At 31.4% G+C, this 15270-nt stretch overlaps 1 protein-coding gene across 1 annotated transcript in view; it reads right to left on the reverse strand.

Annotated features, from left to right (window-relative positions):
* Positions 1-1271: 1271 nt before the first annotated feature.
* The window catches only part of LOC101887596 (protein singed), a 120082-nt gene continuing 106083 nt past the window's right edge, over positions 1272-15270 (reverse strand). The window contains exons 5-9 of the mRNA XM_059121869.1: positions 5816-6236; positions 5658-5753; positions 5122-5595; positions 1789-2037; positions 1272-1723 (exon numbers count right to left, since the gene is read on the reverse strand). Of these exons, the coding sequence (XP_058977852.1) occupies positions 1630-1723; positions 1789-2037; positions 5122-5595; positions 5658-5753; positions 5816-6236 (1334 nt within the window). The 3' untranslated portion in view covers positions 1272-1629. The remainder of the gene's footprint in view (positions 1724-1788; positions 2038-5121; positions 5596-5657; positions 5754-5815; positions 6237-15270) is intronic.

The following is a 15270-nucleotide window of genomic DNA, read 5'->3' on the forward strand; positions in this document are numbered from 1 at the left end:
CCCTTATATAGGCTATACGAAAACGTGGACCTATGTGTGCCACTAGAGCTGGAACACACACCGAACTATAAATACCAATTTTTACACAATTTGGTGGAAATATATGGTTAAAACTATCCCAAAACCTGTACCGATATATCTCATTTTCAATGCCAAACGTCCAAGACACACATCAAACAACGATGCCAAATGTTAAAGCTGTACGTCAAATAATGTGAGGTTTAGATGAGATTTTAACAGACAGACAAATAGACGGACGGCCAGAAGGACATCTTTAGATCGACTTAGAATTATATGCTGATCATGAATATATATATATATATACTTTATGGGGTCTATGACGAATATTTAGAGGTGTTACAAACGGTATGACAAATTAAATATACCCTCAAGGTGGAGGGTATAAAAATGAAAATTGATTAAAGCTTCTTCATAAGCTTTTTGTAAGATTTCAAGCTATTCGATTGGAAAATGTTTTTGTTGAAGTCAATTTCAAAAGTGAGTCAAAAACTGCTACAGATGACAATAAAGTGCTCCTTAGAAGAGGCCTCTAAAATCATAGATTTATGTCCCAAAATAATTTCAAAATATCTCAAAAATTATATAACAATATTCCAGGGCCAATCGGGTGGAGCTGATTAACTCGATACCAGCCCCGGCTGACAAGTCATGTTGTTCAAATACAATTTTTGAGATAAATTGAAATTGCTCAAAATCATTATTAAAGAAGGAAAAGTTAAAGACTTTGGCAGAAGGGGGTTTTCTAGATGAAAAATAGCTCAATTTATTTTAATTCTAAAACCTAATAAATTTGTTGGTTTCGGAAATTTGGAATTAATCCACTGCTCAGATTTCAATATCTTGCCTTTAAATTATTTTTATTGAGATCGGCTGCCTAGAGAAGGAGCGGAAGCCAATTATCCCAATTTTCGTTTCACTCTAAAGCAGATTTCTTAATTTTCAATATCTTTTCCACCAACAACTCAATCCAACTTCTTTATCTTAATTGGTTTTTCATTACCTTTATAATATGTTTGTTTTGTTTTAAAAAATTCAATTGTTTCTTCTTTATTTTTTTTTTTAGTTTTTATTTAATGTGTGTGTGTGTTGTGTTTTATAATTATTTATATAAATAGATTGTTTCATTATACCGAGTAAAGATTTCAGCAAAAACTTCCGCGTTTCTTCGGTTTCCCAATTCCAAAATTGTTGGAAAACAAAAAAAAAATAATATGAAATAGTTGTTTTCATTGCGCCATAGAAAATACATATAAAATTGTTGCAATTCTTCATTCAACATTACGAAATGGAATTACAAATTAATACATTATTTTTTTGTTATGTAAATACATTTAATACATGTTGTGTATGTATGTAAGTAAAAAACAAAGTAGAGAGGAGTAGTGATTGAACATTCATTGAAATTGAAATCTTGTCTTTTGTTCTCCGAAAAAAATAAAATGAAATTAAAAAAAAAATAAATCTTAAAATCAAATAAATAATAATCAAAATTCTAAAAAACACTATGATAATTCTGTTGCTTCCTTCTTCTTCATCCTTTTCTTCTGCTGTGTGTGTGTTTCTTGGAAAAATCTTGAAATGAAAATACTCCTAGTGATAAGTCTTTTTTTAAAATTCCCATTGTGTGGCCACATCATTGCCATCATCCAATAGTTTGAAGGCTCCATTTTTAGTAGCTCCTAAATATTTGCCATTTTCAGATCTGAAAATAAAAAAACACTCATTAATATTTCTATTCAGAGAAAATTTCAATTCCATTTGTCTTACCTAATACAAATTCTAGTGGGTTCACGCAATTCCAAATAGAAACCATCAGCTGGAGCATCGGAGTCAACGGAAATGCCCTCACCGTCAATGCGCCAATATTTGCCACCATGTCCCTTGAAATAGACCAAACCCTTTTGGGCTCTCTCCACCAATATGGTTTCATATGTGGCCTTATTGCACTCCAATTTGGTGTTGCCAGGCTGGCGATAGCCCACAAAGCCCTGCTCACACTTAAGTACCAAAATGGGTCTGGAAAGAAAAAAAAGATATGGATTAGAATTTGAAAAAATGGATCAAACGTGGATTTTTTAAGAACATATTTTTACGGATAAAACACGGATTTTTTGGAAAAATATTTTTAAGGATAAAACGTTGATTTTGATATTTGATATTTCTAAGGGTCAAAGGTGGATTTTTTAAAAAAATTTGAAGGATCAAAGGATTTTTCATAAAAGTATTTTTAAGGATCAAACGCTGGTGGATTTTTCAAAAAATATTTTAAAGGATCAAACGTTGATGGATTTTTCTCAAAAAAATATTTTTTAAGGATCAAAGGCAATTTTTTCAAAAAAAAAAAAATATTTTTAAGAATCAAAAGTGAATTTTTCAAAAAATATTTTGTGTGAATTATTTAAAAAAAAATGTATATATATGTTTAAGGATCAAGCATCGATTTTCAAAACAAAACAAAAAATTAAGGATCAAAAGTGGATTTTTCAAAACAAAATATTTCAAAGGACCAAACGCGAATTTTTCAAAATATATTTTCAAGGATCAAACGTTGATTTTTCAGAAAGGACCAATTGACCATTCAAACGATCAAAGGATCAAACGTGGATTTTTCAAAAAGGACCAATTGACCATTCAAACGATCAAAAGATCAAACGTGGATTTTTCAAAAAGGAATAATTGACCATTCAAATGATCAACAGATCAAACGTGGATTTTTCAAAAAGGAATAATTGACCATTCAAATGATCAAAAGATCAAACGTGGATTTTTCAAAAAATATTTCAAAGGATTAAACGTAGATTTTTCAAAGGATCAAACGTGGATTTTTCAAAAAATATTTCAAAAGATTAAACGTAGATTTTTCAAAGGATCAAACGTAGGTTTTTCAAAAAGGACCAATTGACCATTCATCAATCAAATCAAAGGATTCCAAAAAAATATTGTAAAGGATCAAACGTTGATTTTTCAAAGGATCAAACGTGGATTTTTTAAAACAAAATATTTCAAAGGATCAAACGTGAATTTTTCAAAAAATATCTTCAAGGATCAAACGTGGATTTTTTAAAAAATATTTCAAAGGATCGAACGTGAACTTTTCAAAAAGGACCAATTGACCATTCAAACGACCAAAGAATCTAACGTAAATTTTTCAAAAAGGACCGTTCAAACGATCAAACGAATATTTTTAAAAAATATTTTTTTGAGGACCAATTGACCTTTCAAACGTAGATTTTTAAAAAATATTTTTTCAAGGATCAAAATACCAGCCAAACGTGGAATTTTAAAAAATATTTTTTCAAGGACCAAAATACCAGCCAAACGTGGATTTTTAAAAAAATATTTTCTCAAGGACCAAAATACCAAACGTGGATACTTAAAAAAAAAAAAAAATTCAAAGACCAAAATACCAGCCAAATGTTGATATTTAAAAAATATTTTTTCAAAACGAAAATGCCAGCCAAAAGTTGATTTAAAAAAATATTTTTTCAAAATGAAAATGCCAGCCAAAAGTGGATTTTAAAAAAAATATATTTTTTTAAAACGAAAATGTCAGCCAAAAGTGGATTTTAAAAAAAATATTTTTTAAAGGACCAATTGACCTTTCAAACGTGGATTTTTAGAGAATATTTTTTTAAGGATCAAAAGACCACCAATCGTGGATTTTTAAAGTATATTTTTTCAAGGACATTTCGAGCATCCAAATATGGATTTTTAAAGAATATTTTTTAGGGATCAAAAGACCACCAAACGTGGATTTTTAAAGTATATTTTTTTCAAGGACATTTCGAGCATCCAAATATGGATTTTTATAGAATATTTTTTCAAGGACCAAAAGACCACCAAACTTGGATGTTTAAAGAATATTTTTCAAAGACAACAAAGCCTTGATTTTTTTTAAATTTTCCAAGGGCAACAAATCCTTGATTTGTGATAATTTTTTTCAAGAACCTGTCGATGAACTAAACGTTGGTTTTGGAAGTTTTTTTTAAGGATCTGGATCTTCAAGGACACAAGGCTATCACGCGAATTTTTGAAGAATATTTTTCAAGGACAACAAAACTTTTATTTTTTGAGATTTTTTTCAAGGACCTGCCCACAAACCAAATGTGCATTTTTAAGCATTTTTTTAAGGACAAGAAAGCCTTTATTTTTGAGTTTTTTTTTTTTCAAGGACAATAAAGCTTTGATTTTTGACCATTTTCTCAAGGACCTGTCGACCAACTAAACGTGATGAGGATTTTTAAGGATCGGTCGACCAACATTTTTGAAGAATTTTCACAGATTAGTTTTCAAGGACAAGAAAGCCTTGATTTTTTAAAAATTTTTAAACCACCTAAACGAGGATTTTTGAGAATTTTTTCAATGAACTGTCGACCAACAAGGCTATCCACAAGCGGATTTTTGAAGAATATTTTCAAGGACAACAAAACCTTGATTTTTGAGAATTATTTTAAGGACCTGTCAAATTAGGTTTTATGATTTTTTTCAAGGACCTCTTTGAAGATCTATCGACATACCTTTTTCAAGGACAACAAGGCCATTTAAATGTGGGTTTTCGAAGACTATTTATCAAGAATAAGAACTCTTTTTTTTGGTACACTTGACCAAATAAACTTGAATTTTTTTCGAGGACTACTAGACCTAGGACCTAACTAAATGTGGATTTTTGAGAATGTTATTCGAAGGGCTGGATTTTGGGAACTTTTTGAAGGACCTGAGGTTGGGTTTTAGAGCATGTTTTCACAAGGACCTTTTGGGTAACTAAACGTGGTTATTTTAATACATATTTTTTCAAGGACCAGTAGTGGATTTTAAAGAATATTTTTTGGAGGACCAAAAGTGGATTTTAAGGAATATATTTTCAAGGACCTCTAAACCAACTTAACGGAAATTTTTGAGAATATTTTTTGAAGGACCAAAAGTTAATTTTATAGAATGTTTTTTCAAGGATCAAAAGTGGACTTTAAAGAATATTTTTTCAAGGACCTCTAAAACAACAAAACGTAAATTTTTGAGAATATTTTTTTTAAGGACCTATGATAATATTTTTTTAAGGATCTGTGGACCAACTAATAATGAATAATTAAAAATTTCCCTCACCTATTAATCAAATAGAAATAGAACTTCGTTATATCCTCAATGCTCTCGGAGGTGGCAAACAGATGGCCCGAACGTTTTGTGGCCAAAAATTTGCCATTATTAGCACGGAACGATAGGGAACCATCACCGTGCCAGATCAATTCAAACAAAGCATCGGCACAACGGCGATTTCCCGTTGCCTGTATACCACCGCCGGCTGTCAAACTCCAGTAACGATCCTGAGTGGTGCGCAGAGCCCAACGATGGGCCGACCAATCGAATTCCAATTGGAATGTTTCATTTTCACCAATCTCATCCTGATTGGCCGTAACATCGACACCCTGTTTCACCGAGACATAACGCAAATTCATGGCGGCAATAAACGAGGCCTGCGGCAGCGAGTCTTCCAGAGAGAACAGCTCATCACGGGTCACGGTCGATGAGCGAGATTTAAGCACAGCCTTGGAGCCAATGGGTGACAAGTATTGACCTTGCCTGCAACAAAGGAGGAAAATTTGTTAATAGATTTTCTTTAGGAGTTAAAAAGGATGGCTTACCTATCCCTCAAGGCCAAATGGCCACCATGATATTCAGCACTGAACAAACAGTCTTCATTGCAGGCATTTTGCAATTTACCATTGGCATTCAAATATCTGGAATTCAGAAAAATTGGATATCAATTTTGAAATTATTGAAAATATATCCCTCCACTCACTTATTATTACAAGTATGCAAAGCATACCGACCACCCTCCTCCTGACGGAATTCCAAGGTGAACAGGGTATCCTCACCCCAGGGTATATTCGAATCGACATGAATTTCATCTTGAGATTCGGACAGATGAGCGAAACGTTTCCTGCCAATTGAACGCAAATTCACTTGAGGCCTGGCAGCCAAATGGACAGTCCAAAATTCAGCATTACCCGGAGTCTTGGCGGTGCATTCCAATTTATCGGGAGTTCCACCCAAAAAGTAGCCACGTGATTCATTTTTCAATGCCCAACGACCGGTACCGTCTTCGGCAATGCTTATCTGAAACCGACTGCCGGCATCACGTTCATCCGATTCGCACAGAACATTGCCAAACGAGTCGACGGACAGATATTTGTTGAGGTGAGATCTTAAGTAGATAATACCTGGAAAAGAGAAAAGAGGGTAAGAGAGGACATTAGTATATGCCAATGATTTTGAAGAGAACCTTTTTTAATATTTTGAAAAAAAAAATAATTTTGAAAAAATTCAAATAAAATGAAATTTTAACTAGAGTCGGATTTCGTTTGCAACAGTTTTCAAAAATAAGGTCTTCTTCCTGAAGCCTTCTTTGGGAGATCCTTAATTTTAAATCGTGTCAAATATAACTTCGCCCTCAAAAAATAAGGTCTTCTTCCTGAAGCCTTCTTTTGGAGTTCCTTAATTTTAAATCGTGTCAAAAGTAACTTCGCCCTCAAAGACCTTCGATTTCGAACGTCAAAATTTTGTTGGACTTTTTTCCACCAAAATCTTTTATTCCTATTTCTTTGTAAAAACTTGCCCGACCCACTGTACTTCTATGACTTAATTTCCATTATTTACAAAGTGGACATAACTGTGTCAATTAATAAAGTGGCTGAATGCACTTTCTATTCGACTACACCTCTGTTTAGGAGGAAAAGTGTGGCCATAGATAACAACAATTTATTCTGTGCGGATTTAAGCAAACAACAGCAACAACAATGCATGGCATTAACTTAAAAATGTCAAAACGGCGATATGAGTACGACAAGTGCCCATCAACCTAAATTGAAGGACCTTACGTTGTGGAGGTTTAAAAAAAAATTAAAAATAATTTTCAAGTCACATATATTTTAAACTACCAGGTGCCCGTTATTTTGTCAGCGAAAAGTCCACCTTAAAAATTTGGATTCGTTCCAATAGTCTGTGTTGGAAATTTATATCAAATTTGAGGATTCCAGTCCTATCCCATCCCCAATACCAATTTAGTACTTTTCGTTCAAATATAGGACGCAGTTTCACAATCACCTCCATATCTCACTTCCAAATACAAAAAGAGAACACAAAATCAAATTTCGGAAATTTAGCTCTATCCCTTCACCCAATACAAAACTTAAACAAAATTGAGTACTTTTCGAACGACCATTGTACGCATTTCCAAACCCACGTCCAATTCTTAGCCTCTAATTTCACCCATTAACAAATTTCGTACCATTTAGTGCAATTATAGTAGGCATATCCGGAAACATCGTCTTTTCTCAACCACATACATCAACAGTGGCATTTATATCAAATTTCAGGATTTCATCTCTATTCCTTCACCCAATACCAAATTTAGTAGATTTAAGTACTTTTCGTACAATTATAGTACACATTTCCATAACCACCACCATATCTCAATTCCAGATGCCAACAGAGACCTCAATATCAAAATTGAGGATTCCTATACCAAATTTTGTACCATTTAGTACATTTTGAACAACTATAGTACGCATTTACAAACCTACCACCGAATTTCAACCTCAGATATCAGCAGATGTCTAAACATAATGTTTCAAAATTTTATCTTCATTACTTTAACCAATAGCAAATTTAGTACCATTTAGTACTTTTCGATCAATTATGGTGCCTCCAGCTCGGACACCAACAGTGACCTTAAAATCAAATTTTAGGATTTCAGGTCTTCAATTTCCCCATTACCAAATTTAGTACAATTGTAGTAGGTATATCCGAAACAAGGTCCTTCTCTCAACCTTAGATACCAACAGCTATCTAAATATCAAATTTCAAGATTTCAGCTCTATTCCTTCACCCAACAAAAAAAAAAATAGAAAAAAAAATTTAGAATCTAAATATCAAATTTCAGAATTTTATCTCTATTCCTTTACAAAATACCATTTTTAGCTCCATTTAGTACTTTTCGAACAGCTAAAGTACTCATTTGCAAAACCGTTCAATATTTCAATATAAGACACCAAATGTTATCGCAATGCAAAATTTCACAGTTTCAGGTCTATTTCATCACCCAATACGAATTTAGTACCATTTAGTACTTTTCGAACAATTATAGTACTATCACTATCAGCGACCCTAATACCAAATTGCAGGTTTCAAGCACTATTTGTTCACCCAATACGGAATTGTAACAAATATAGTACATTTTAGTACTTTTCGCACATTTGTAGAACAAATTTCCACAGCTACCTCTTTATCACAAACCTACCATCAAAATTTCAAAATTCCAGCTTCATTCGTTCACCCTAAACCAAACTAGTTCATATTTTGTACCATTTAGTACAGTTCGCACATTAATTACACATTTCCAAGATGATTGATTCTAAATACCCAATTTTAACAAATCTTGTGTATTTAAATATTGTTGTAATTTCGAAAAAAAAAAAAACCTTTCGACTCTTACTCCAAATTTCAGATTCTCAGCTCTATTTTTTCCCCAAATACGAATGATAATACTATTTAGTTAATTTCGTACTTTTTAGTACGTATTACCAAATCCACCGTCATGCATCAAGCCAACCGCACAAAATGTGATCGTAATTCCAAATTTTAGACATTCAACTCAAGTCCTTACTCAAATACCAAATTTAGTACCATTTTGTACTATTTAGTACGTATTTACACAAAATCTTCACCCTACACACTAACAATGATCCTAATGTCAAACTTCTGATTTCAAGCAAGATTCGTTAACGCAATACCAAATTTAGTACCATTCAGTAACTTCCGTATGCTACCTAACCGCATTACTAAACCCAAATCTTGCCCTAACCCTATCCACCCGCAGGGACCCCAATACCATTATTATATATTTCCAGATCAATCAGTTAAAACCAAAATTGTGACCTCAATCCTCATACCTCAATCCTGCCCTTCCACAGTAAAACAAATTCCAAATTTGAGGATTCCACCCCAAGCAGTTTGTCCAAACATAAATCGTACCAAATTGTGTATTGTATTTTAGTACATATAAGTAAACATTTCCAAAATTATCTTCATAACCCAATCATACACACGGAGATTTCAGGATATCGGCTCTATTGCTTCATCCAAATCCAAATTGTACCAAATTTAGTGTCTTTTAGTACCCCCCTAGTATAATGTTCCATAATTACCTATATCATACAATACAAAAGATCCAAGCTAGATTTCAGGATTCCAACTCTACCGGTTCTCCCAAAATTTAAATTGTACCCAATTTAGTATCATTTAGTACACATAAGTACAATTTTCTAAAACTACGTACATGGCTCAGTCTTACAATGCAAGTGTCAGCTTACTTCCAAATTTCACCTTTCAGGCTCTATCGGTTAACTCAAATCGAAATTGTGTCAAATTTAATACTATTTAGTACTTTTCTTGCATATAAGTTCAAATTTCGAAAACTATCTCCATATTCCAATCCTAAACTCCGACAGTAAAAGTTTAAAATTTCAGGATGCCATCTCCATGCGTTACTCGAAATTAAAACTGTACCAAATTTAGTACCATTTAGTACATATAAGTATAAATGTCCAAAACTTCATACATACCCCAATCCTAGACTTCAACAGTAATCCCAATTCCAAGGTCAAGGTCAAGGCATAGCCTCCCTGCATCAGAACCTCCCTATATTGGGTATTTTGATGATTTTGGCTACATTATTCAATGAATTTTTTTTATTCAAGTTTCGTATTTGAATATTGTAATCCACGTGTGTCCACGTCGTCGTAAAGACCCTAATATAACGGCTACATTCGGTATTTTTTAAGATTTTAACAGAATTTTTAACGGATTTTATTATTATTATTATTATTTTTTTTTTAAATTGCCAAAATCTTTAAAAAAAATCGGACCGTCCGAACTCACAGCTTTTTTACAACTTTTTTACTCCAAATAAACTAGGATTTTTTTCTCCAGGAGAAAAAGAATACGAATTACCCTTTGTTGATTCTCTTTTTCAATACTGAAAATCGATCTCACATTTACATCTTTATGATAACTGATTGCATTTTAGTGCAAATGCAAATTAATGAAAATAATATCAGCAGAGCGGTATGTCCTGGGGCTTAGAAAACCAGAAAAAGTCTTAAAGAAAATGAAAAACTAACAGCAACAACACGAGTCACAAAAAAACTATCGAAGGAAACACTTCAAAATAACAGACAAGCGATTGCAACATGTTGTAACATTAAGAAGAGGTTATTTGATATCAACTTTGTGTTTGTTGTCGTTGTTGTTGCTGCAAACATTTGTTACAATTTAAATACGAAATGCACGACAATCAAGACACTCACACACATATACATACAGATATACAATAGGATCTGCAGCAAATTGTTATTAAATCTCTGATGACGACGATGTTTTATGATTGTGTTACTCAAACAAGTTGGCTTCCTCTCCCTCTCCCTCTCTCTCTCTCTCTCTGTTTTACATCTACTCTCTGCGTATGAAAGCCAAGTTCATAAACAACTAGACGTTGGCCAGTCATCTATCTACCGGTGTTTTGTTAGCGGTCATTGTTTCTTTACATGTGTTTCTATTTTCTTGGTTGTGCAAATTGTTGTTGTTGTTGCAATTGTTATTAGCTTTGCGGTTGCGACCAAGTCACCAGCTTTTACTTAGACGTTCATTGGTCAGTTGTAGTTTTTTTTTGCTTTTTTACTCCAGCCTAACTTTACAATCAACCGTCAGTCATCTCAGCTAAAGATTGTTTAACATAAAAATACCACAGTACCCATCAACTTAATTAACAACAACAGATCTGCACACGACTTTGCAGACTTTTTTGTCGTTGCCATAAAAAAACACATAATGTGAAAATGATATATTTTTAAAATAATTAAAAAAATAAACATATGAAGATAATTAATTAAGTGGGTTTTTTATGATGATTAAATTGTTAAGTGCAGGTTAAATATGTAAAGGCTGTCGGGTGTTGACAGCGATGAAGGGTCATCGTAAACTAATTGCAGACAAAAAGATGGCTTTTAGAAATGATGAAAGCGATTTAGGGTGAATTTTTTAAAGGAAAAATAATAGTTTATAATATATTTAAAAAATCATGGTTAAAATCTACTAGACCAATAGAAATTTGGGACAATAATAGTCGATTTTTCAAGAAAATATTTTCATGGGCTAGCAACACATCAAAAAGTAGACTTTTAAGAATATTTTTCAAGGACTAATCACTGAACTTAACGAGGATTTTTATGAATATTTTTTTAATGGCCAATCGTAAAATGTCAGGGATCAACATTTTTTCAGTCACCAGTGATTTTATTTTAAGAATCAATATTCCAACTAAACTTGAATTTTCACGAAAAAAATTTAAGGATTTAAATTTTTTTTTTTTCAAAGATCAGTAGTCCACCCTAAAATATTCTATAAATCTTAAGAAACAGTTTGGAACTGAATTTTAAAGAATATATTTTTCGGGGGTCTGAACATTTTTAACTTAAGAAAAACATTTTCAGAGACTTTAGTACCAGCAGTCCAACTAAATGATGAATTTTCAAGGACCTCTAAAAACATGGATTTTTATCCCCACTAAAAGGGGATTTTAAAGAATTTTTCCGAAAGACATCTAGACCATTTTTTTTTTTTGGAGAACATAGATTTTAAAGTGCATTTTTTTCAGGGGGTGAGGCAGGGAATACCTAGATTTCGCCAGGAGTTATTTCAAAAACAATTCCTATGACAAAAAAAAAAACTATTTTTAACCAATGACGAGAAGAGGATCACATGAGTTATTTTTTAAATGACTCCTGGGGAGAATATCCTAGAAAAAAAAAATCAATGGAACTGATGAGGATTGGTGGCTCTTTCCGAAACCTAAATATTCCCTTCCCTACATCCTGGTAAACATTACTATCTTTCTCCACTTGTAAACAAACGTCGTTTTTTATAAAAACTACAATAATGGGATTAAGCCTGACTATTTTGCAACAGCAAAATTCTACGGTATCCCGAACAAACATTTCAACAATGTTCTGATATTTTTTAAGTCAAACGTGGATTTTAAAAGCATTTTTTTAATTCAAATGTGTGGCTTCTATTTTTTTTTAAATCAAATATGGTTTTAAAAAAAATATTTTTTTTTTTCAAGTCAAAAATTTTTTTAATATTTTTTCAATATTTTTTAAGGATCCCTAAACCAACTAAACTTAGATTTTGAAGAATATTTTTAAAAAACTTGTAGACAAATTTAACTTAGATTTTTCAGATATTTTTTCAAGAGTCTAAAATCCATTTAAGCGTGTCTTTTTAGAGAATATTTTCTTGGAACTCTAGCCCAACAAAATCTGGATTTTTTGAGGAAAAATCTTTGTGAAGAACTCGGGTTTTTTAAAAATATCTTATAGGACCTCTAGTCAAAGTAAAGGCCAACAAAACGTGGTGTTTTAAGAATATTTTTTCAAAAGAAATGCGAAGTTTTGGAAATATTTTTGTAGGACCTACACACATGGATTTTTAAGGACCTTCAATTCTCTCTCAATATATTTTAAGGACCTGTGGACAAATTTAACAAATTTTTTATAGATATTTTTTTTAATTGACTGAAAGTAATTTATGTTTGGATTTTTAAGAATATTTTCTATGGAAAAATATTTGCGTTGGACCTGGATTTTTTAAAAATATTTAAAAGGGCCTCTAGTCAAAGTAAAGACCTTTAAAACTTGGGGTTTTTTTCAAGACAAACATGAATTTTTAATAATATTTTTTCAAGGATTTACATACGTGGATTTTGAAGGACTCTTGAACCAACTGAACTTCGATTTTGAAGAATATTTTTTAAGGACTTGTAGACAATTTTAACTCGGAATTTTAAATATATTTTTAAGGGGGTTTCTTCATGGAGAAATTGTCGAACTCAATGTGGATTCTTAATTTATTTTTTAAGGACCTCTAGACCAACAATGGTATCTTCTTTAAGAATACTTTTTCAAGGCCATCTGGACCAACTAAATCTGAATTCATAGGACCTGTAGTCCATTTTGATTTGGATTTTTGAAGAATATTTTTTAGGACCTCTAGGCCAACTAAATATTGATTTTTAGGACTAAGAATATTTATTTATTTTTTTCGAGAATTAGTTGTCCTGCTCGATTTTAAAAAATATTATTTTAAAGGACAAGAATATTGTTTTAAGGACTTCTAAACCAAATAAACGTGAATTTTGCAGAATATTTGAAACTCTAAACATAGATTTTAATAACATTTTTTTCCAGGGCCTGTTGACCATTTGAACCTTGATTTTTGAAAATATTTTTCACCGACCTCTAGATCATTTTGATTTGGATTTTTTAGGAATATTTTTTAAGCGTCTATAGATCAACCAAGTATTGGTTTTTAGGACTATTTTTAAAGAGTATTTTTGTAGGCCAACTAAATGTGGATTTTAATTTTTTGTGAGAATTAGTTGTTCTGCTAAACGTCGATTTTAGAAAATATTATTTTCAAGAAATTTTAGACCAACTTAAGGATTTTTAAGAATATTATTTAAATGATTTCTAGACCAACTAAACGTGAATTTTGAAGAATATTTTTCAAGGGCTTTTAGACCAAAGGTCTTTCTAAACTTGGATTTTAATAAAAACAATTCCAGGGCCTGTTGACCATTTGAACCTTGGTTTTCGAAAATATTTCTTCATGGGCCCATTTTGATTTGGATATTTTAAGAATATTTTTAAAGACCTTCGGACCAACAAAATATTGAATTTAAGGAATATTTTTTAAAGGATCTGTAAGTCAACTAAATGTATTTTTTATTTATTTATATTTATTAATATTTTTTCTAGGATTAGTTGTTCTGCTAAACATGGATTTTAAAGATTTTTTTCAAGGAAATTTCGACCAACTTAACAAGAATTTTTGAGAATATTGTTTTAATGACTTCTAGGGCAACTAAACGTGAATTTTGAAGAGCATTTGTTAAGGATATTAATGACATTTTTCTATGGACCTGTAGATCATTTGAACCTTGATTTTTGAAGATAATGTTTCATTGACTTATAGACTATTTTGGTTTGGATTTTTGAAAAATATTTTTAAAAAGATTATTATTGAGGATTTAAGAATATCGTCTCTAAAAAAGACAAAAAAAAATATATATTTTTTGCAAATATTTAAATAAATTAGTTCAGTTTTTTTTAAATATACATTTTTTTATTATGGAGTATCTTTTAACCATATTTTCCATATTGTGGAATTTTTAAAACTATTTTTGAGAATTTTTTTTCCATATCTTAAATTATTCGTTGACGAATTATTATAAATTAAAAACAGGGTATTACGTATAAAATACGTAATTATAAATAATATATTATTTTTTTATAAAACAAACTCGACCAATCTTCTCCCACCTTTTACGGTACTGGCCCACATACAATGTACGATGATACCGCCGGAATACGGATGTTTACAACAAACGAATTAATTAAAACATAAATATGAATTCATGTACGCGACTCGCATCACTCAAAGATACCTCGATGACTATTTTTGGTATAAATGAATGAAATGAATTAATAATGTTTACCTCCTCGCTTTTGTTTGTTTTTTCTTCAACACCTGTCGTCGTCGTCGTCGTCGGGCATTGAAGTAATCATAACAAGACATTTTCAGCATTGCTACGTAGCAAAGAAAAAAATCGCTCTTTTTTTTCAAAAATAATATTAAATGGTCATAATTACGGCGTTGCTCTGCTAAATTGGATTGGAAAAATAATAACAAAATTGTAATATCATCCGTTAGGTTTGTATATTCAACGAAATCAATTCGGTAATTGGTAACATGAAACGCCAACGTATCCACATTTCAATTCCAATTATTTTGGCTTCACACCAACGTGTAAGACAAGAATTAAAGATAAAGAAATGTTTAATAAAGAAATTTCGAAATAAACTGTTCTTGAAATACCATCTCCAATTATTAACAATTATAATTAAATGTTGAAATTCAAAAGAATTGAGAACCGAAATAGCTGTATATGAATAAAATGTTTAGTTCCATTATCTTTAATTAAGTTTCGTTGGAAATTTGTGGTTTACATTTAGATGGAAATTTTTGTGTTCGAAGTAATCAAGTATTTGGAATACCAGAAAAGAAAAATAGCGAGAACAAAAAATTTAATAAATAACAAAACGTTGCCCTCTGCAATAGAGACTGAGATAAATTTAA

Source organism: Musca domestica, unplaced genomic scaffold, assembly GCF_030504385.1.
Source record: "Musca domestica strain aabys unplaced genomic scaffold, Musca_domestica.polishedcontigs.V.1.1 2, whole genome shotgun sequence".
NCBI classification, from domain to species: Eukaryota; Metazoa; Arthropoda; class Insecta; order Diptera; family Muscidae; genus Musca; species Musca domestica.